At 33.4% G+C, this 21698-nt stretch overlaps 2 protein-coding genes and 1 pseudogene across 2 annotated transcripts; 1 reads left to right on the top strand and 2 right to left on the bottom strand.

Annotated features, from left to right (window-relative positions):
* The first annotated feature begins 3999 nt into the window (after positions 1-3999).
* LOC112516884 (la-related protein 6C) lies at positions 4000-6286 on the top strand. The gene is made up of 10 exons (XM_025124128.1): positions 4000-4353; positions 4510-4591; positions 4674-4768; positions 4868-4939; positions 5017-5096; positions 5186-5264; positions 5361-5408; positions 5488-5556; positions 5657-5782; positions 5934-6286. Exons 1-10 carry the CDS (start codon positions 4000-4002, stop codon positions 6183-6185), a joined length of 1257 nt encoding a protein of 418 aa, XP_024979896.1. The 3' UTR covers positions 6186-6286.
* Positions 6287-7944: 1658 nt separating this feature from the next.
* On the bottom strand, positions 7945-12879 carry LOC112516885. The gene is made up of 4 exons (XM_025124129.1): positions 12770-12879; positions 9589-10008; positions 9200-9431; positions 7945-8191 (listed from the first exon to the last, which is right to left on the bottom strand). The coding sequence occupies exons 1-3, from the start codon at positions 12863-12865 to the stop codon at positions 9246-9248; spliced, it is 702 nt and encodes a 233-aa protein (XP_024979897.1). The 5' UTR covers positions 12866-12879; the 3' UTR covers positions 7945-8191; positions 9200-9245.
* A 5940-nt stretch (positions 12880-18819) lies between these two features.
* The window catches only part of LOC112516306, a 5952-nt pseudogene continuing 3073 nt past the window's right edge, over positions 18820-21698 (bottom strand).

Raw genomic sequence — 21698 nt, 5'->3', positions numbered from 1 at the left:
TCATTTTAAAATATAAGAAATCTAAAATATAATTAGAATAATTATCAAATTCCAACAAAATAAATAATTATTATATTTATAAAAAAATTATATTATTAAACCAAATATAAATTACTTCGTTAATGTACATAAATTAAATTATAAAAAAATTGAATTAAAAAATTACACAAAAAATGAGGAATTTCAAATAGTTAATTTGATATTAATATCAATATATTTTTGTCAAATTTATATGATATCTTCAAACATATATTTTATTCAAAAATAAAAGCATCATCGTTTTTTTAAAATCACATAAAGCCATATTAAAACATCGACTGAGATAAAAAATAAAATAAAATATTAAAATCACGATGTATCTCGTTGCATTGCGCGAGTACGCTTCTAGTATATATATATATGTATATATATATATATATATATATATGATTTTTTATTTGAGAATTTATAAAATTGTAATAACATTGAGAACGGTGCATCATGAAATATTTCACATGATTTTTTTTCCATCAATGGTTTGAATTTAATGTATTGATTAACATATGTTTGTTTCATATATGAACATTTTTTTTTTGTGTTTGTGAAGCGAAAAATACAACTAAATTTTTTTACATTATGAATCGAATACATATGAAATAAACACATTGTAGAATAAATATATGTTCATGAATACATTACATGTTATTTTTAGATGAGACAACACTCTTGACCAGATGAAAGGTTAGGATCACTTCTCTACTCTTCAAATACTTACCACTTCTCAAATGAGTCTATGCATACATACATATACACACACACACACACACACATACATAGAGGAGCGATCAAATGCAAACCACCAATTTGTAAAACCGTGTAAACCACCCTCATCCGTCGATTTCATTGTTTAATCTTATGAAATTTTTTCATGAAATTATTTAATCTTGTGAAATTGTTTCATATAATACTTTTTTTTTTTTTTGATAAAGTTGTTTCATATATGGTTATGTCATATAATATTTAATGAAATTTTAATGAAAATGTTTCATGTATTTCTCTAAAATTAAAATAATGAAGATGATAATATCCATGATTAACACCCTCCACAATAAAAATGATTAATCAACCTCTCATAATTACAAAAAAATAAACAAAACAAAAAATTATAATCGATTGAATAAGGTTTATACAAATAACGTGGTTTGCAAAGTAAACCTCATATATATATATATATATATATATATATATATATATATAATTTTTGATTAACATAACATCAATATCAACTCAATTGGTGAAGGTCATTTAATAATTATTTGATAATATATATAAAAATAGTGGTTGTTAAATGATAAGTGAGATAAAAAAAGAACCTTATCTTCATGTCCTAATTCAGGAAGAAAAATGCAATATAAGAATTGTTCAAAGATTTGATGAATTTTTTCAATTTTTTATTAAAATATTATTTTTCTAACAAGGACTTGCTTTTTGGCTCATCTCAGATTCCACATGTTTTGTCTCCACCAATTCAATTATAATAATAAAAAATTTATATTTAAGGAAATTAATTAAAATAATCATTTGGGTTTAACTTCTTTGTTATGTCCTTCCAATTTTTACAAAAATAGCCATAGGTCCGAGATATACAAGCTAAACGACCAAAATAAATTAAACTTTTGGCCTTTATCCGCAATATTAGGGTTGTAAACAAATCAAACGAACATGAACATATGCTTGTTCATGTTCGTCCATTTAACTTAACCGAACAAATGAACGAACATGAATGGTAAACGAGCGAAATCTTTTTGTTCGTGTTCGTTTATGTTCGTTCGTTAATATGCTAAATGAACGAACAAAAAGAACATGTCTAAACGAACATAAACGATGAAAAGATAAAAATTTCTAATGAGACAAAATGATGATAAAATTTAAATCTAAATAAATTCTAAAAAATTAAAACTTAAATCTTACCAAATGAACATGGCAAAGGTCAAAAATCTTACCCGTTAAGAGCAATGATAAAATTAAGAGTCTTACTCGGTAAGTGATGATCACGATTCTTACCCGGGTAAGCGCTTACCGCGTAAATTGTTGCATACGGTACCATTTTGATATACTACAATCTTACTCAGTAAAATAAATTAGAATGTTGACTCTTAATGGTAAATGCTTACCGGATAAGCATTTAAGTAAACAGTCCCTAAATGAGTGCTTGCAGTGAATATATTTTAGAGTAAATTACGATTTTTGTTTAAAATTGTGATTTTTCGTTCTTATAATTTGTAATTCATTATTATTTTCGTTTTTGAATTAATTTCTACTTTTAAGTATAAGGGATCAAACAGTAAAAAAATATAAACCACAAGGACCCAAAAAAATAATATATTTGCACCAACTAACTATCATAATATAAATTAAAAATTAATTAAAAAGTAGAGTTTTATCATATATGCATGCAATTAATATTAAGAATATGTTAATTTTTTATTTGTGTTAATGATTTTAAAAATATTAAACATTGGGTTCGTTTTGAAGGTATAAACGAAACATTTCTAATAGTGTAATAGGTAAAAGAAAATACGTATTTTAACTTAATTATTTAATTAGTATAACATAAAAATTGAAAAAGGAAGGGAAATAAACGTTAGGAATTTCCAACCACCATCTAGGGGTGCTAAAATACCCAACCCAACGCGAAATAACCTAACCCAAAGTAAGTCGATGTCTAATCGAGTTGTAAAATTTTCAGACCGTATGTATTTGGAATTGAGTTATAGTCATTTGAACCCAACCCACACCGATGCAGCCGATATCATTTTATTACTTGGATTTAATATGATTGTTAAGTTTCCATTAATATATGCGTTAGAAAATCATACCATCGCATACTTATAAGAAGTATGGATAAGATATAACAAAAATTGAAGATGAAAAATATATATGAATAGAGAATACAACATATTCATGGTAACAAGAATATTTTGATGTACTAAATTATCAGTCCGACTAGCCCGACCAACATGTATAGTTTGGGTTGGGTTGGGTAAAAAAATTTCAAGCTGCAAACATTAAGTTGGATTATTGAAATGCCTTCAACCTGTTAAAACCCAACCTATGAGCACCCCACCTTCCTCAACTTTGGCATCATGGAACGGCTTATTTCTTACTTTTTCATTTAAACTCCCTAAAGATTTTAATGTTTATGGTTTCAACCCAATTTTTTTTTTTTTTTTTTTTTTTTTTTTTTTTTTTGTAGTTTCACCCCAAAAAACTTATGGTTTCACCGACAGCCATACCCCAAAGGATAGGTCCCTCCCTAGAACTGAATCATAAGGACAAAAATAACTCTCAATTACAAACATAGGGACGGAAATCATCATTTTTAACAAACCACAAGACGAAAAGAGTAATGGGGCTGTTTATCAAATATTTACCTGGTAAGTGCTCACCGATAAAATTTAACATTATTATGTACTTAATGGGTAAGATTTTAGTCTACTTGATTGGTTTGAGCTTGACTTCAAAGGTCAAAAGTATCAGAATATCAGAGGTCAAAAGTATCAGAATATCAGAATATCTCAGATTCAAATTCAAGGAGGAATATCTCAGATTCAAATCCAAGAAGGAATAAAAATCCTCTTATGACCACAGAGGTTCAAATACAATGACTTTGTGCTATCTACAAAGCAGACGGTCGTTTTAGCGATGGAAATGCAACGTTGTTTAAGAAGAAACGGTAAAGAGGATGTATGTGGGAATCGGCGCCAAATGTGGATCGGATGAGAAATTACAGTTATGGAAGCTCAGAAAACCATGGCAACTTCTCCGCTCCAACACAACTTCCCCTCCATCAAAAAAATCAAACAGACAACAAACAAACAAACAAACTAGGTTTCATTCTTCTCTATTGCTAACAAATTAAGAATAACGAACAACGATCCATAATGGGGAGTGATTAGATTAGTTTTTCGCTTCTGCAAAAAAACCAATAACTTGAAAATACCAAAAACAAAATCAATAATGGCGCAGGCACACCCAGATGAAAAATTGCAGGAAAAACTCGAGAAAGAGACCATCACCACGACGGCTAAGAGGGATGAAAAGAGGGAAATTTCGTCTTTTAAATTCAATGCACAAGCGCCCGAATTCGTGCCCAGTTCACGTACCCAGTCACCGGTTTCGGGTTATTTTTACCCGTATTTCAATTATCTTGGTATGGGTGGGAACGATGGAAGTGGGTCGGGTGATTGGATTTATGCTGGTGCTGGTGATCAAGATCAGCAAATGCATCTTTTTACGAACCCTAATGTTTTGATCCCCAACTATTCGAAGAATGTCCTCACTGACGATCTTCAGCAAAAAATCATCAAACAGGTCTTTCTTTTGCTTCTTTTGGTGTTTCATAATCCATGTTATATTTGGTTTCTACCAAATCTACCATGAATCCATGCTTTTAGTATTATATTTGAAGTATACCATGGGCAATGTGTTGGTCCTTTTAAACATACACGTAATTCATGTCTGTAACAGGTGGAATATCAGTTCAGTGGCCTGAGCCTGCTTGCAAATGAGTCCCTGGTTAAACACATTAGCAAGGATCCAGAAGGCTATGGTGAGATCACCCAAACCCTTTACAATTTACAGCACCAATGTTTCCGCAATTTCGTTACAAACCCATTTAATTATTGCTTCAGTTCCAATATCTGTTATTGCATCTATGAAGAAAATCAAATCCTGCATCACTAATAACCATTTGCTTGCCCAAGCTCTCCGTTCGTCTTCAAAGTTGGTTAGTTGGTTCTTTAAAGACCTTGTCAGTTTTCAAGAACCGATATTTGAGATTGGTTCTTAACGTCTAATTGATTATAATACTTCAATCCTCTCGTAGGTTGTAAGCAATGACGGCAAAAAGGTTAGGCGTAAACACCCCTTCACAGAGAAAGATAAAGAAGAATTGCAGGTTAATTAACTTGTATACCTGTTGGATGTTTTGCAAGTTTTCAGAAACTTCAATTTGATGGTTGATTTGCTGTGCAGTCCCGCACTGTTGTTGGTGAGAATCTTCCCGAAGATCATTCTCATCAAAACCTTGAGAAAATCTTTAGTGTCGTTGGAAGGTAAAGTTTCAAACTTCATTATCAAGATTCATCTTTTTGGCAACTGAAATATATCGATCAACGGTTAATTCTGATCAACTGTTAACCAGTGTTAAAGCCATTCGCATATGCCATCCCCCAGAGCCAAACTCGTCACATTCGAAAGGGGATTATGTTTTTAGTAATAAGGTATCAATTCATGGTTTCATTCTTTGGTTCATCACCGTGAATCCGTGATCATGGTCTTTAATCTTATGTTCATGGTCTTCTGGTTTTGTTTTGAAGCTCCATGCTCTAGTGGAGTACGAAACTACCGAAATAGCTGAGAAAGCAGTATGTTTCCATTGTTAAACTCTTGGAATTGAAGTTTTGAGATTTTGCTTCCGAAATCATTGAATAAGATTGGTTTCAGGTTGACAAATTAAACGACGAAAGAAACTGGAGAAAAGGGTTTCGTGTTAGGTTGCTGATTCGACGTTCAGTACGTGACGAATTTGTATTTTTATTTATTTATTGGAAGGATTGATGACACGATTGAGTGTTTCTAATGATCATGAAACTTGTGTAATTCAAACATCCAGCCAAAGTCTGTTTTGAAGACCAGAAAATCAGATTTTGAAGGATTTCTTGATGATGATGATGATGCATTCGACTTATCTGAAGAGTCTTCTCAGCCTAGTAGTGCAGAAACAGTTGTTGACAATAACGTGAGTGCATAACTTTGATTTGCCTTTGAACTTGTCACTGTTTAGACAGATTGGTGCTACCTCTGTGTGGGATTTTACTGGGTGTGTGGGATGAATTGGGTAGGTTCAGTTTGGTTTTAATACTGATGATGATATATTCTTGGCAATGCAGGGTGAGGAGAATTCAAAGAAAGGATGGGCGGCACGAGGGCGTGGGAAATCAAAGTCACGGACACCGAGTCACAGCAGTCGTGGACTTCTTTCGCCATCTCCACAAACGAGCAGCTCGGTGGTGCATTTGGAAGCATCCTCAACCAAACAGAGTGCTAAAGGGCCAAGAATGCCAGATGGAACAAGGGGTTTTACAATGGGAAGAGGGAAGCCGATTGCTTCGAATCCTCCGATTCTAACCGGCATACCGTAAGGTTTCGATGATCAAATTTTGTCAGTTTTTAGTTCTATTATAACACTAGAAGCCAAGCTAGTTCCTCAAACACCATTTCAAGCATCAATCCAGGACCAGGAGTGTTCAGTTTTTTGTTGATTTTTTGTAATAATTTGTCATATTAAAGTTTGTTTTTTTGCCTACATTGATTCTTGAAATTTGAACTCCATGAATAAATTTTTGTTAAAGAGTTGCGATCTTTGTAGCTAGAGATGCACAAAAACAAGCTTAACCCGGTCCTTCAACCGAAGTCCGTAACTAAATAGGACCGCAAGCCTTATGCGGTCTTTATTGGGGCCTAGTATATCTGTTTTTCTTTCATTCTCACACTTTTCATTAGTTAAGGGCCTTCACGATAACATTCACTCTATTATTTATGATAAAGGTACAGTCTGTGTACATTTTACCTCCTCTATGCTAGGGGGAAGAGGGGGTGGGCTCCACCTCTAAGATCTATGATTTAGTATCACATGTGATGGATTATAAAATTCCATCAGAGACACCCATGTGATAAGGCCTGGTGTGCAAGTGACTTAACCTGCAACCAGAGCCCCTCCAAAGATCGTTTATGTCTCTGATTTAGTATCACATGTGATTGACTATAGTAAAAGAGAGTTATCGTGTTTTCGTAAAAAGAAAGTGTTCTCGTTGGAACTCTTCCTGGATTAGAGAGAGAGTCATGTTCAATACGAGAACAAGAACCAAATAAGAGAATAAGAAAACGATAAGATCACATGTGATTTTATGATTTTATATTAAAATCACATGTGATTTATGCGACTTTGACTGCGACCTGAGGTTGTAGCCATGTCACCCACACATCCTTGTTTAACCATTAGTGTAAACCCACATGATTTTGCACATAATTTAGTTGTTTTCATATTTTCTTATTTTGTTATTGTACTCGTTTGAGCCTCTTTTTATACATACATACATACATACATACATACATATACATACACACACACACACATATATATATATATATATATATATATATATATATATATATACTTGGGATTATGTGAGACCAAGGGTTTTTCGTGAGACCCGTAAGACCAATTCACAACCCTTGGATTAAATCTATAATCTGAACATTCATAATCACAAAATTGTCACGAGACTTCTCAATAATCACAAAATTGTCACAATGCAACTTTAGACCATTAGATCATTAGCTTATAATATTCATCAATGAACATAAATTGGGGTCTCACGAAAAACCTTTAGTCTCACGTGAACCCAAATATATATATATATATATATATATATATATATATATATATATATAGAGGGGAGCGATCAAATGAAAACCACTCCAATTTGTAAAAACCGTAAAAACTACTCTCATCCGTCGATTTCTTATGAAATTTTTTCATGAAATTGATTAATCTTGTGAAATTGTTTCATATACTACTTAATGAAATTGTTTCATATACTACTTAATGAAATTTTAATGAAACTGTTTCATGTATTTCTCAAAAATTAAAATAATGAAGATGATAATATCCATGATTAACACCCTCCACAATAAAAATGGTTAATCAACCTCTCATAATTACAAAAAAAGGAACAAAATGAAAAATTATGATTGGTTGAATGAGGTTTTCACGGTTTTTACAAATTGAGTGGTTTTTATTTGAACCCACCCCTATAGGAGCGATCAAATGAAAACCACTCCAATTTGTAAAAACCGTAAAAACTTGCTGGTTGAAGACAAATGCAACCTCAAAGTAGAAGAGCAGAGAGTGACTGATTAGCCATAACCTCAATCAAACAATTATCCTTTACTAAACAACAAGGAAACAAAAATCATTTATCCTGCCTGCCTGCCTTCCCTATACTAATAATGTAACAAAAATGTGTCTTTACTGCCACATATGCTTTCGCCTCCCGGTTTGCCACTGCATTTTCAACATCCACCCTCCAAAAACACCGACTTTGGCCTTAAAAGTGCTCATCGGACGGAATATGATTTAGATGATCTGTACCAATCAAAGAACTCAAAAATCAATAACTACCAAACAAAAAAGACCATCAACAGCATAAAGCTTCCAAAGAATGAAAACAGATTGATTCTTTATGTTATGTCATTTCACAGTTAGCAACAATGCCAAGATTTTGTTTCATTATATGACCGTTGGACTGAGATTTCAAATAACCATTATATAACGAAGGGAAAAAAGGAAGTCGGGCAGTAACATATGGATTTTATATGCTTATCCTTAAATTATAACAAGTTCTTCCAGAAAAACCTTCATATTCCTTGTTGGTTTGGTAAATAGGACCTGGATACTACTTGGGAACTAACATAGGCATCATGACAGTTGCAACCATTTGATAGTTGTCATCGAGTAAGGATACAATTTTTCAATTATGATGAGCACTCAAAACATTAAAATTGTACGTGCAATGAAAATTATCAACAATGAAACCTCAAACGAACATGCACATATGAGTCTAGGGAATGTGTGGGAATCATGAGGGTTGATGTTCAGGAGTCATGTCTCAATGAGGGTCCAAGAGAAAAGTAAAACTAGCGTATGCATGCCCATCTTCTACTTTGACTCGGTAATGATATCATATATTCCCTCCATCCCAGATTAAATGTCCACATTTCTGTTTTAGTTTGTCTCAAAATAAGTGTTCACTTCCAAAAGTAGAATCTGCTTTCCAATTCTACCCTTAATCATGAGATGGAGAAACTCATTACTCCCTCTGTTATTAAGGGTTAAATTGTCATTTAGTTGATTATAAAGTGTAGTAATTACACATTTCTAAAGTTAAGCGCCTTTTTTATCGTGGATATTTATTTTGGGTCGGAGGGAGCAACTAGAAGCAAAACTAACAAACATGTCATCAATTTTCACCAGGTGATACAAATAGAGCTAAGTTCAAATGGGAAATATTCTAAAACATTCACCACGTAAGTTCACACGATGAGTGCTTTTTAACCATTATTCAACCATATATCTTAATGGATAAAGTTTTACCTGTTCGAAATATTCGACACCATAAACTTACACCTTATGTCCAAGATCAGGTGTGCACATCCTTCCTAGGCATCCTGTACCATAAAAACAGAAACCACAGAGTCCTAAATAACCCTCCATTGGCAAAGTGTGGAATCAAAATGCGTCCCCAATATGGATAGTATGGGCCTGGCAATTTGATCAACGTGAAAAAAAGCATGTTGGCATACAAATGCCAAGGAACTTTTGCATCCTGTGAAAAGAGAAACGAAAACAGAGATTAGAATCAGAAGAAGATACAAAATCCAAAAGGCTTACTTTATTTTACAAGAAATATAGATCTTAGATTGTTTAAGACTTTATGACAGCATCTTATGGAAAATCCGAAAATTAATAAGCTTTTAATTCACCTTGAGAAATGGAGATAACTTCAAGGCTCTGCTTCTCAACAACCCAGCTACAGCAACACCGATAAGTAATGGGAGAGGGGTTATGAATAGCTTCCTTTCATGAGCACAATATGACATCTCACTAACAGAAGTAATTGCCATTACAGGTACATACAAGTATTGGGTGACTACCAATATAATGTCAATAATAAGTTGTGTAAAATTCTCCAAGGCTCTGGTCCAGGGAAAACTCTTGACTTCTTGCGGAGAATTATCCCACAATTTTCTTGCCTTATCTATTACAAGGTCAATATTTGACTTTCCATCTTTGTCTGGTTGTGCTGCATTCATATTCATTACAGACAAGATTTTTGAACAAGTTTTTCCATATGTTAAGCCTTTTGGTTTAGAACTTAACATATTAGATTGGCGTGACCAACCCTGTGCCATAACAAGATTTGTTAGTCTAAATGAATATGTGCAAGTAAACAAAATCTCAGCGAAGGGATATTAAGTAGCTCAAAATCACTGTTGACTACAGTGCAGAACAAATATAGGCATACTCTTTATCTATTTCAGAACATATGCTTGCTGGAAAGACAAACCAAAACAAAACCAGGATTTTCCTTGTCCAAGCATATTCTCAATCCTTTCCAAGACACGACCATCAAAGGTACAGATTGACTGCTAGATCAAACACACTAATTTTGACTTTAGCGTTCTTGTGACGTCATAATTGACAAGTATATGCTCTAAATTTCAAGAAAAATCAACAACTAGATTAAACTTCACAACTACTATAAAATGGAAAATATAAGAGGTTAAATTTGTAACAAAATGCTTTCAAATTTTAATTTGGTATGTCATAGGTTTGACGTCAAAATCATTCTGTATCTTGTTTAAAGAAACAAAAGGAATACTACTTTCTCCAAGCTCTTCTTTAGCAAATAACTTCAACAACAATAGCAATAATCAGAACCCCTTTTTGTAGCAAAAAGGAAATTCTATTGAAATGCTTCAAAATTAGTAGAAGAAACGCGAGCTTTAAGTACAAACTGATGCAACATCTGCAATCAAATGATGAGCAGAAACATGAACATTGATCTAACTTACAGTAGAACTGAATGGGAATAGATGCAGCATTAAAGAACTAGCGGAAGGAATATCTAAGGGTAGATGATTGAAAGAGACTGAAATATAGCAGAAAGGTAGAACTGAGCTGCATATTCAAAATAAAGTGATTTGTATTTTTTTTTTTTTTTTTGGCATATGCAGGGTCCTCGAAAGAAGGATGGTCATAAAGAAAAAAGAAGATAGGAGGTGAGTGTTGAGGGAAAGAAAAACAAGGGTAGAATCATGGGGAAAACCACTTAACTCTTATGAACCTAAGATTATTTGGCTTGGATCGTCTCATCTTCTGCCTCTTCTTTTTTATTTAGATGGAAGGGATTCTAGATTTTCTTTCATGTGTAGATTATGGAAAAGAGAAGACCAAAGAAGAGTTTGAGAATGGTCAGGCGATTTTGCATAAATTCGTCCTTGGTGGTGAGTTGGAGAGTTCATATCAAACTCTTTTCTCTCTTCCATTCCAAGTTTGAATTTCCCAGTTGTTGATGAAGTTTTGAATTTTGAATGAATAGTATGCTTGCACTGCTACTGCTATACTTTTCCTTCAGATTGGACTGATAAAGGCTGACCCACTTCAAACCAGGTATGGTTCCACTTCCACATATTTCATGGAGTAACACATCTACCTTGCCACCTACAGACGAAGAGAAAGATGAAAAGACCTATGAATGTGCTTTTTCCGTTTGGTTTGAAGTGAGTATACTCTTCCCCTGTGAAGGATTCATAGAAACCTTGCTTGAACGCAAACATATTTATGAAATCTTCGACGATTGGTTCAGAGGTTTCAGGTTACAAATGAGAGGCAGAATTGTGCATCTTATCCAACCAATATCAAGACTATTCATTGACTTAGTTGCCTAAGAACTCTGCATTGTTTCCCTTAAATTTTGAGCAGAGATCAATAAAGCTTTATTCGGTTGTACATTTAATCAAACTCTCATAGATCCCCATTGAATGAGTTTCGAGTGTTTGTTCGATTTCATTTTCATGTAACCATTTTGTTGCTCTTGCAATTGTTCTCTCTTGTGTGTCAAACAAAAGAGCCATCCACTTGGAGAGTGCTTGGAGAGAAAGTGTGCCCCTTAAGAACGTTTGGAGTTAAAGCATGCACCTGATGATTTATGGCTTGAACTATATGTTGGATTGTCTCTTTCGATGATGTCTGATTGTTTCTCTGTTATTATCATTGGGAAGAGACCACTCCTCATTTTACGGTAATGGCTGAACTTTGAAGCTATTTCAAGTTTATGAATTCGATATCTTTCAACCTAATGCATCACAGAGCTTGCATAAACCCAATTCTCTTTAAACGGTGGAATATGTTTTTTGAGTCTGCTTCTGTCCAGGGATGTTGCAAAAGTATAATGTGAATTCCTTCTTTGGTTTATGACTTCAGAATGGATAATCTGCATTTGTGGTTGCTTTTTAGCAAGGGTTTGTGGAGAAGACTGTCTCCATGGAGAGCAAGCCTTGACGATTCAACAATGGCTTTGGGTATTTCAATAACCAGAAAACTCAGAAACTAGCATCTAACCAATTATACCAATAATTCTGTTATTTCAATAGAAAAGCGAATTTGGAAAACCGGGTGACACAGGAAGGTAAAAGCTTTTCCATTGTACATGACCTTACAGAAATGAAATCCCTTCAAGCTCAGAATGTTAAGAAATTTGAATTCCACGTCAAACTAGATGCCTTTCAATTGGGAAATGTATGGCTTTTGTCACAAAATTGATTCCTGAACTTTTTTCCCTCTGAAACTTGAATTACAAACATTATGCATTGTACCAATATTTCTTAAAAGCTACACAGAAATCATGTCAATCTCGAAATTTAAACTTAATCCATTTCACTTCAGAAAAGTGAAACCGTAGTCCTTCTCTCAGAACAGAAGGAACATAGTGTTCTTTTACAAAACAAAAAAAAAAGCATTCAATATCGAAATGATAAAAAATTCTAGCTCAGACATTAAAGTAATACACCCACGGAATTCCAAAATGCACACTTAAACCCTAAATTTTTGTCAAACATAAATCATTTGAGATAAATCAGCAATTTCACGTCTCGAACGTACCTTGAACACCATTAGAGAAGGAGAAGTAAGCTTGAGAGGCATACGTGATGAATGTTGGAGGCAGGTGGATTGATTAAGGGAGACAAGGGTCGCCATTCCTTCGAGGGTTTTTCTTCTTGATCGTCTGTCTGGTTGAAGGATAAATGTAAAATCTTTGAGCTAATTTCACTTTAGTCCTCAAGGTTTTGAATAATCTTGTTTTTAGGTCCTTATGGTTTTTAGGTTGTTTCTTTTTTAAGTGTATTCGGTTTGTTGTCTGAAATCACCATCGGTATAAATTTGATAATCGAATAAAAATGAATATAAATATGTATACTTGGGGTTTTAGGCTCAACGTATCATGAAATTAAGAGAGAAGAGAAGCATTGTTGATGCTTTGATACGTCTTTAGAGTTTGAGAATCACATAACGGAATTCATGTCAATCTCCAATGAGTATCACCGCACGATAACCACAATGACCCTGGTACTTACTTGACCTCTAGATGAGTTTCACCACAAAATTCATTGTCCCTGTAAGCAGTTCCAATGAGAATAACTGCAAGACCTAGCGTTGTATATGACTCAATAGAGTACCACCACAAGCTACTAGCTCCGTATACGACCCAAAAAGGTAACACCACAAGCTCTCAAACCATGACTTGGTGACCACTCATTAGACTTAAGTGAGGGCTTCAAAACTCCACATTTAACAATAAGACATACTTCTATACCTATGGATCCAATGCATTACAATCTAAATTCTGTGATCCAACTAAACGACTAACACACTTAAAACATGTAACATCCAACAAAATATGCAATAAATGCAATTCACGTCCAAAGCTCCATACATAGCTATTTAAACCGAACAAATGTCACCAAAACTCATTTCAGTTAAAAATCAAGCCAATAGGCCTACAGATCACTTGACCATTTAAATAACATCAATGTAAACCACATCAGCCCAAAAGGCATATCTTCCAAATGTTTAAAAAACACATGGCACATATAACATTCCATAAATGTTCAAGAGTCAAAATAATATTTTTCTCTAAACTATCCAAATATCCAGAAAATCTCATTTGATGCAATAAATATCATTTGGTGTCTCATAACACCCAATAAACACCTTTAAGGATTTCATAACCCAAATACACTTAATGCACGCACTTACCAAAAGTGAAAAATAGACCCATAGGGGTGTGTTCAAAACCCAGAATTAAAATATTTTGACATGTATATAGTTTTGCAAAGCAACTAGAACTCACCTTGCTAGATTTATGCTAAAATAAGGTTTTCCAAACCAAGTCTTGAGCTTCATTTGAAGAAGACTTGAGATCTCCTTAAAAGCTTTCCAAAAATCAGTTCCAAAACCTAAGAGATCCAAAACATACGCCAAAGGGAAGACGATGAGAGGGGTGAAGAACAATCCAAAACCCTACTTTTTAAATGAAGATACGGGACCTTACCTTCAACTTCAAGAACTCATAAATCACCAAGAGATGCCTCAAATGGTCCAGAAAAGTGGACCACAAGGTTCACAAAAACCCAAGCTAGAGAGTTAATGGCGGAGGAGAAGAGTTGGGGGTGAAGAAATGAGAAGAAAACCCAAAAATCGGGGGTTTTAGGGCATGCAGGTGACTTATGCAACCTGACTTGCGACCAGTGTTGCATGGCAGGTTGCCCATATGCAGGTCATCAAAAACAGTAAGTTACTCGACCTTGTGCGGGTCGCCAGTCAAGTCAATAGAAGGGATTTTTCGTCCAAAACTCATGTTTTCTTCGCACTTTTTGACTTCCACGTACCCCATGCCAACTCATAAGCAACCTTTTTTATAAATGAGCAATTTAAAGCCACACACAACTACGAATAGGCTCCAAGTTAAGACCCCAAAATCATGAGTGTTACACTTGAATACTACATAAAATAGATGAGTTCCTAATTCTCAAAATATTTAAAGTTTCTTAAATAAACCTATTCAAAGTGATATATTTAATTATGTTTTGTGTTAATCGAGATATTTTAACTTGTATTGCAAGAATATTCGTGTCACTCTTTGAGAGAGAGAGTACATGGGTTTGTCGACTAATAGTTTTTACTAAAATCTAGAAAATTTATGTCTCGTTTGGTTTGCTGGATTCAACGGGATTTGGAATTGAGTTCGATTTCAATCTTGCGTCTAGTTTAAAGGAAATTCTAGAATTGAAATCCCCATGAACGTTGGATTTAGAAATCACATGACAATAATAAGATATTATTTATAATAATGTTTTAAAATATGCTAAGAACACTTTTCAACCATATGTCACAAGCAAGTTCAAATCATCATCGGTTTTTCTATTTAAACCTAACTTTTGTTGAAATCTTTAAGCATTTATGTTTGAAATAAGTTGTATGTATTTCAATATCACATAGTTCATAATTATGTTTTTCTCAAAATCATACAAAACAGTATTATAAAATCAACGGAGATAAATAACAATACAAAACATTAAAATCAAGATGTACCTTCCTTCGTTTCACAAATACATGACTTTTAATATCTTACTAGTTGTGTACCCGCGCAATGCGGCGGAAGCCGTGAATTTTAACGATTTTGAAGTTTCACTGGTTTTATTATAGAAGATTTAACGATGATATAAGTTACACTTGGTAATTACATTTTGAATAAATAAGAGTTATGGTTCCAATTATATTCTATCGATGATAAAATTGTGTGACAGTTTAAAATCCAACATATTTAAACGACTCCATTAATGTGTTTGATTTACACCAAGAGCAAAGAATCAAGAGATCGAGAGCGAGACCCAAGGTTCTAGAGCAATTGAATGTGAGATGAATGAAAGACCTTTTAATAACTCATGGTGAATATCAGTTTGAATCTCACCTTGGCCATTGGGGGATAAGGAGAAGACATAGAGGTATGAGAGGGTGAAGGCATAAGTGAAATGTGTCAAAAGTATATTGGGAACATGAAAAGAAAAGATAATAATATGCATTGGTAACTTGTACTATATGTTATTTTAATTGTGGATTAAGAGATTTTAAGACTGAATTCATAAAGTAGTAGTACTTAATGCATTATGAGTTGTTTTTAAGACCTTTAAGACTTTGTGCATAAATGTATAATACTTTGTGCATTAAAAATTGTTTTTAAGACTTTTGATAAATCTGGTTTATAAGATAGTATAGATATAGATAATGATTACCCATAAACAAAATAATAAATAATCACCCCAAAGTTCTAGCAATCTGTCTTTGCGTTAGCCTCATTCCTGACAGACGAACCTTCCAACAAGCAAAATAGAAGGTGAACAAGCAATTTAGTGGTTGTTTGCTCCTGAACGAAGCTATTGGCTTTTTCTCTAAATTTATACTCAGAACACCAAAATATATAAAATTATTCTTTTTTTTACCAATAATTACTAAAAAGAATATGATGTTTTTATTGTCTGGCCGGTCTTTCGACCAGATGCCCTTAAAAACCGTACACACGAGTCTCCCCGTATGCGGCTCACGCCATTCGAGGTGGCCCAGCCCAGCATTCATTCCTGTGTTCCAAATTCAAGGCTCAGGCAGCTCAAAAGCCTTATTCTTTAACGGGAGCTGATTTTAAAATAACAGTTATTCTAAAATAAAGAAATTGTTTTCATAAGACTATGAATAACCATATATTACATAAAAACAAGATGCAATTATTGCTACCAAACATTGATTCCTACATTTGAGCATAAAATATAACAGTATCGAATGAAACCTGAACTCAACTCATTTAATTTGCAAACCTAATCATCGTTAATCGATTTAAATTATCAGATTTGAACTTATTATCTGATATGTTTGAACTCAGACAAATTTTCGACCAACAGAATTTATATTTAATTGTTTTTTTTATATGTGTCCATAATAGATTATTGGTGATATGACTTGAGGACAAAATGGCCAATGACACATGGTTTGGTACCTCCAACCTACAAATTCTTTGTCCACATCTTTGTATTGTAGGTACCATAACACAACAAATATGTTATATTCAACATCTATTTCAAATAGTATTATTATATGACATTTGATGTAACATATAACTTAGAGTAAATGGTTGTTTACCAAACGCTTACTCGGATAAGTAAATACCAAATTATATTACCTTATCGGATGAATATGGTAAGGACCAAAAATCTTACCCAGTAAGAGCGAGACAAAGATCAAGAGTCTTACCTGATAAGTGAGGGTGACGACTCTTACCACGGTAAGCATTTACCGGGTAAATTGTTGCATACGATACCGTTTTGGTGGACTAAAATCTTATCTGGTAAGTAAATAATAGTGTTAAAATTTACCGGTAAGCGCTTACCGAATAAGTGTTTGGTAAATGGCCTGTTAAAATTTAAAAAATATTGGAAAAAAGTGGAAAATGTTTTATTTTTTATGTAATTTACTTTTTTTTATTAATCTGGATATCCAACTCACTATGCAAGCCGATTAATCTCAGGACGACCACCTGCTTTGCAGATAGCCTGGAGTCACCGCATTTGAACCTCCATGGTCACAAGAGGATTTTTGTTCCTCTTTAGATTTGAAATTAGGACCTCCAGGTACTTTTGATTTTTGAAACCAAACTCAAATCAATCAGACACCATCTTTATGTTTCATGTAATTTACTTTTATGTTGGGAATATGTGGATATTCTTTTCATAACTTTTATAAAATATTTGAAATTAGTGTCCATGTTTATCCAATAGTTTGTTGACATAATTAATTATTACTTCAATCAATTAATACATAGATATAGATGCATAATTATTACAAAGCTATATAAATGTTTACAAAATTATAAATTATATTTATAAAGTAGTTTTTATATGAGAAGATATATATGAAAATGACTGTATATAATATTGTTTTATATATAAAATGTTTAAGACTGTTTTTATATGTGTAAAAAATAATTATGAACTTTAAAAAAATATTTTTTATGTATAAATTATTGTTTATTGATGCATATTACTTAAACTTCAAGATCATAAATAAATTGTCCATAAGTACAATTTATTAAAGCTTCATGTTTGAATTTATTTTAACTAATTGTAGATAAACTTAATCAAATACAGGATAAACATCTCATTTTAAATATACAAAACTTTAAAATATAATTAGAATAATTATTTAGTTCTAACAACACACTTAATTATTATCTTTATAAAAAAATATTATTAAAATAAAAACAAAAACAAATTACTTTGTTATTAAACCTTAAATTATAAAAAAATTTAAACTAAAGAAATTACAAAAAGACAAGAACTTTTAAATAATTAATTTGATATTAATATCGACATAATTTTTTTTCTTCAAATTTCTATATTTCTTTACATTTATATTTTATTCAAAAAATAAAATCATGATTATTTTCTCAAAACCACATAAAATCGTATTATATCAATAGAGACAAAAAATAAAACGAAACATTACAATCGAGATGTATGTTGTTGTATTACACAACTACCCTTGTAATATATATATATATATAGATATATATATATATATATATAGAGAGAGAGAGAGAGAGAGAGATATGTATAATGGCCATTCATGGTTTCCATGAGCCATATTATATGTATCACATCCCATACTATATATAAAGGATTTTATATGTACTATACATTCATAAAAACATATAGAGAGAGAGAGAGGGGCAGAGAGAGAGATGATGATGATGATGATGATGATGTTGATATGATGTAGAAATTAAGAAGAAGATATATATGATGATGATGATGATTCAGAAAGTAGAAATCTGCATTCAGTTTATGAAGCTGGCTTATGAATTCGTGATGGTGTTCATCGGAGCAGTGGACTTTGTTATTCGAGAAACCAACCAATCACCATCAATTTACTCTTCTACCCCTTATCCCAACCTCTACATTGGTCTTCTTCCATAACTACCCTCCATCTATTTTATTCATTATTTGTCACATTAATTTTGTGATATAAGTTTTTGTAGATGATATATGCCACTTTCTTTTTTCATCCTTAATTTTTATGTCATGTAATTTTTGACCCAATGTCCATCATATAATTCTTCTTCTTCTACTAATTAATGGCTCCGCCACAATATAATATGCAAGGTTCACGAACAATGGGATCGGAAACCTTTCTCTTGTGAGGTTCACCCTCGCCCTATGCTCTACGCTTTCAAAGGCATCGTTGCTTTTTTTTTTTTTTGATTAACCTGGAATGGATATCCAACCCGTTATGCGAGCCGACTAATCCCAGGGCGACCACCTGCTTTGCAGATAGCCCGGAGTCACCGCATTTGAACCTCCGTGGCCACAAGAGGATTTTTATTCCTCTTTGGATTTGAACCTGGGACCTCCTGGTACTTTTGATCTTTGGAGCCAAACTCAAACCAATCAGGCACCATCCTTGTGGTTAAGGCATCGTTGCTTCATACCTATAAAAACAACAAATCTTTTAGTTGAAACCACCAGAAACTGAGACTTGACCATCTACCAACACAAATTGGTTAAGCGTTAACCTGTGTTTTGTGGTAAGTGCTTACGGGTAAATATAGTTTGGGTTTGGGTAAGCACTAGGCACTGTTTGACATGTTCAAGACATATTGGTGGTTGACTCAGTCACCACCTCGATCAGTTAAAAAGTATAAGTAAACAACATCATTTTTACGGGCTTTTTTTAAGTAATTAAATGATATTCATGGTACCTGAATAATGTCCCCAACATTGATGATGAAGGCATTAGGTGTAGGGTTGACAAAAATCCACTCCATGGTGATTTTTCGCTTAATTTTTAGGCCTCTCGATCATTTTGAGCCAAGATGGTCAAAGCACCAAAATCCTGGTGCAGCTAACACAAAGGGCTAGGTCAGGTACGAGGAAAGGTGGGTAGTGGTTGAGTCGAACGAAAGAGGTTTGGTCCTTCTCCTCAAACCGGTTCGCAAGGAGGTTTAAGATCAGGGAGAGAAGTTCCAACAATTTGAACAATAACTTTTGCACGTCTTTAACATATTCTTCGCATGCCTCTCTGTTGTTCTATAACAAATCGATCATCTTCTTAGAGAAAAGTGTTGAATCCTTCTTGATTTTGATTGTGTTTCAACCAAAGGATTTATGAATCATATATTTTGTTGCTTGTAATTTTTGTTAGAAAGTAGGGTGGTAGAAGGAGAAATAGTGCAACAAATCAAGTGACTAGGATGTGAATTTCACGTCCTAATCACTTGATTTGCTTCAGTATTTCTCTTTCGGGTACCCTACTTCATAACATTCTTAGGATAGTAATGATACATCATGGATATTATTCATAATACCATGAAATTGTTTAGAAACGATCCAATCAAACTTGATCGTTTTGATGGAACGAATTTCCTGCGTTGGAAGGAGAAGATGAGCTTTATCTCGCCGCTTTCAAAGTTATCTACATATTGGATCCTGATTTGGAAGATTTTCCACCTTCAACAAGCAAAGACACTGAAGAGAGAGCAGCGAAAAGAAAGAAGCGTGGAGAGGATGAATTGTTGTGTACGTGATACATCTTGAACTCACTTTCAGATCGTCTGTACGATCTGTACACACCAATTCAGTCTACTAAAGAGATATGGAGTTCTTTGGAGTTCAAATACAATACGGAGAAGCAAGGGGCAGATAAGTTTATCACGTTTAAGTTCTTTGAGTTTAGTCAATGCTTGATAATGTCCCGATTTTGAACATCAAAACAAAAAATCATAAAGAGGCCGAAGATGGGATGTCTCGTATGGAAAGGAGAGGTGCGAAGTGCTTTAAATAAGGGGTAGGGGTGTCGTTTTTGTGGCTGAACGAGGACAACACACCATTTCTATATGTGCGATTAAGCCATGTTCTGTGTGAATAAGCCGTAAGTAAACAACTCAAATGAGCTATGCGAATAAACCAAATAGACCAATAAATCTAATTAAGCCGCAAGTACCTATAACCCAAACAACCTTGCTAGTGGGGGCTATTAATATCCTTAAGGACGGTGAATTTTACGTCTTAATCACTTGATTTGCTGCACTAATTCTACTTCTACTTCCCTACTTTCTAACAATTTTATCAGTTTATAATAAAAATAAACAAGAAATACCTTGATTCTGGAGGATTCTGAGACCATTGATTGGAATACTTGGTGGATTGTTCATGAGAAGCCGGAATCATCGTCGAAATATCCACCGTCAAATCAAAAACTTCCTCCCAATTCCTTACATATTTGGTATGTTCGTATCATAGTAGCCTAACGAATTAGCTTCATCTCTTCTCACCTTCCGTTTCTCCTCCGCCGTCTCATGGAAAAACCGCTTAGCCGCCGACATTAGCTTTTCACGGCTCTCGATTGGACCTCCATGGTTGATCACTTGAAAGAATCCCAAATTTTTGCATGCGTCACAGATCCGAGCCACCAGATCTTCTATCGCCTTCGAATTGCTGGTGGCGGGAGACGAATTGATTGGAAGGGAAAGATCGATTTGTGGTAACGCTTTTATGGATTACTAGTGTTTGACATCGCGCGTTGCACAATGACAATAAAATTTTTAAAAATTTATTGAAGTTAAAATCTGAAAAATGATCTTATTGAATAATAAAGTTTATAAAATGAAAGAACAAATCAATTGATGAATAGATAAAATAAAAGATTACTTGAAAAAATAAATTGTTGAAGAAAAAAGGTTTGAAAAATGAATAATACATCAAGTGATAGAAATGAAGAATAATACCTAGATTAGTATTATGGTAGTAAACATGAATTTTTCATCTCTATATTTAAAACATTAAATTCATTAGGATAACGTTGTTTTGTTAATTTTAAAAAGTTTAACCTTCAACCATTTTATTTTCATTCTTGGATAAAACAACCTTATCCTAATGAATTTCCTATTTTAAATATAAGGATGAAAAAGTCTTTTACATATATCAAA

This window comes from Cynara cardunculus (assembly GCF_001531365.2).
Source record: "Cynara cardunculus var. scolymus isolate 2C chromosome LG 8, CcrdV1, whole genome shotgun sequence".
Classification (NCBI taxonomy): domain Eukaryota; kingdom Viridiplantae; phylum Streptophyta; class Magnoliopsida; order Asterales; family Asteraceae; genus Cynara; species Cynara cardunculus.
The sequence above is the reverse complement of the archived record's forward strand: the minus strand, read 5'-3'. Positions and strand labels throughout refer to the sequence as shown.

Excerpts from the sequence above, each read along its gene's own strand:
- LOC112516884 (XM_025124128.1), top strand. The coding sequence starts at position 4,000 with ATGGCGCAGGCACACCCAGATGAAAAATTGCAGGAAAAACTCGAGAAA. Across the intron at positions 5,557-5,656 it reads GGTTGCTGATTCGACGTTCA|CCAAAGTCTGTTTTGAAGAC; the intron begins GTACGTGACGAA and ends TCAAACATCCAG. Across the intron at positions 5,783-5,933 it reads AAACAGTTGTTGACAATAAC|GGTGAGGAGAATTCAAAGAA; the intron begins GTGAGTGCATAA and ends TTGGCAATGCAG.
- LOC112516885 (XM_025124129.1), bottom strand. The coding sequence starts at position 12,865 with ATGGCGACCCTTGTCTCCCTTAATCAATCCACCTGCCTCCAACATTCA. Across the intron at positions 10,009-12,769 it reads CTTCTCTAATGGTGTTCAAG|GGTTGGTCACGCCAATCTAA; the intron begins GTACGTTCGAGA and ends GTTATGGCACAG. Across the intron at positions 9,432-9,588 it reads AGTTATCTCCATTTCTCAAG|GATGCAAAAGTTCCTTGGCA; the intron begins GTGAATTAAAAG and ends CTCTTTTCACAG.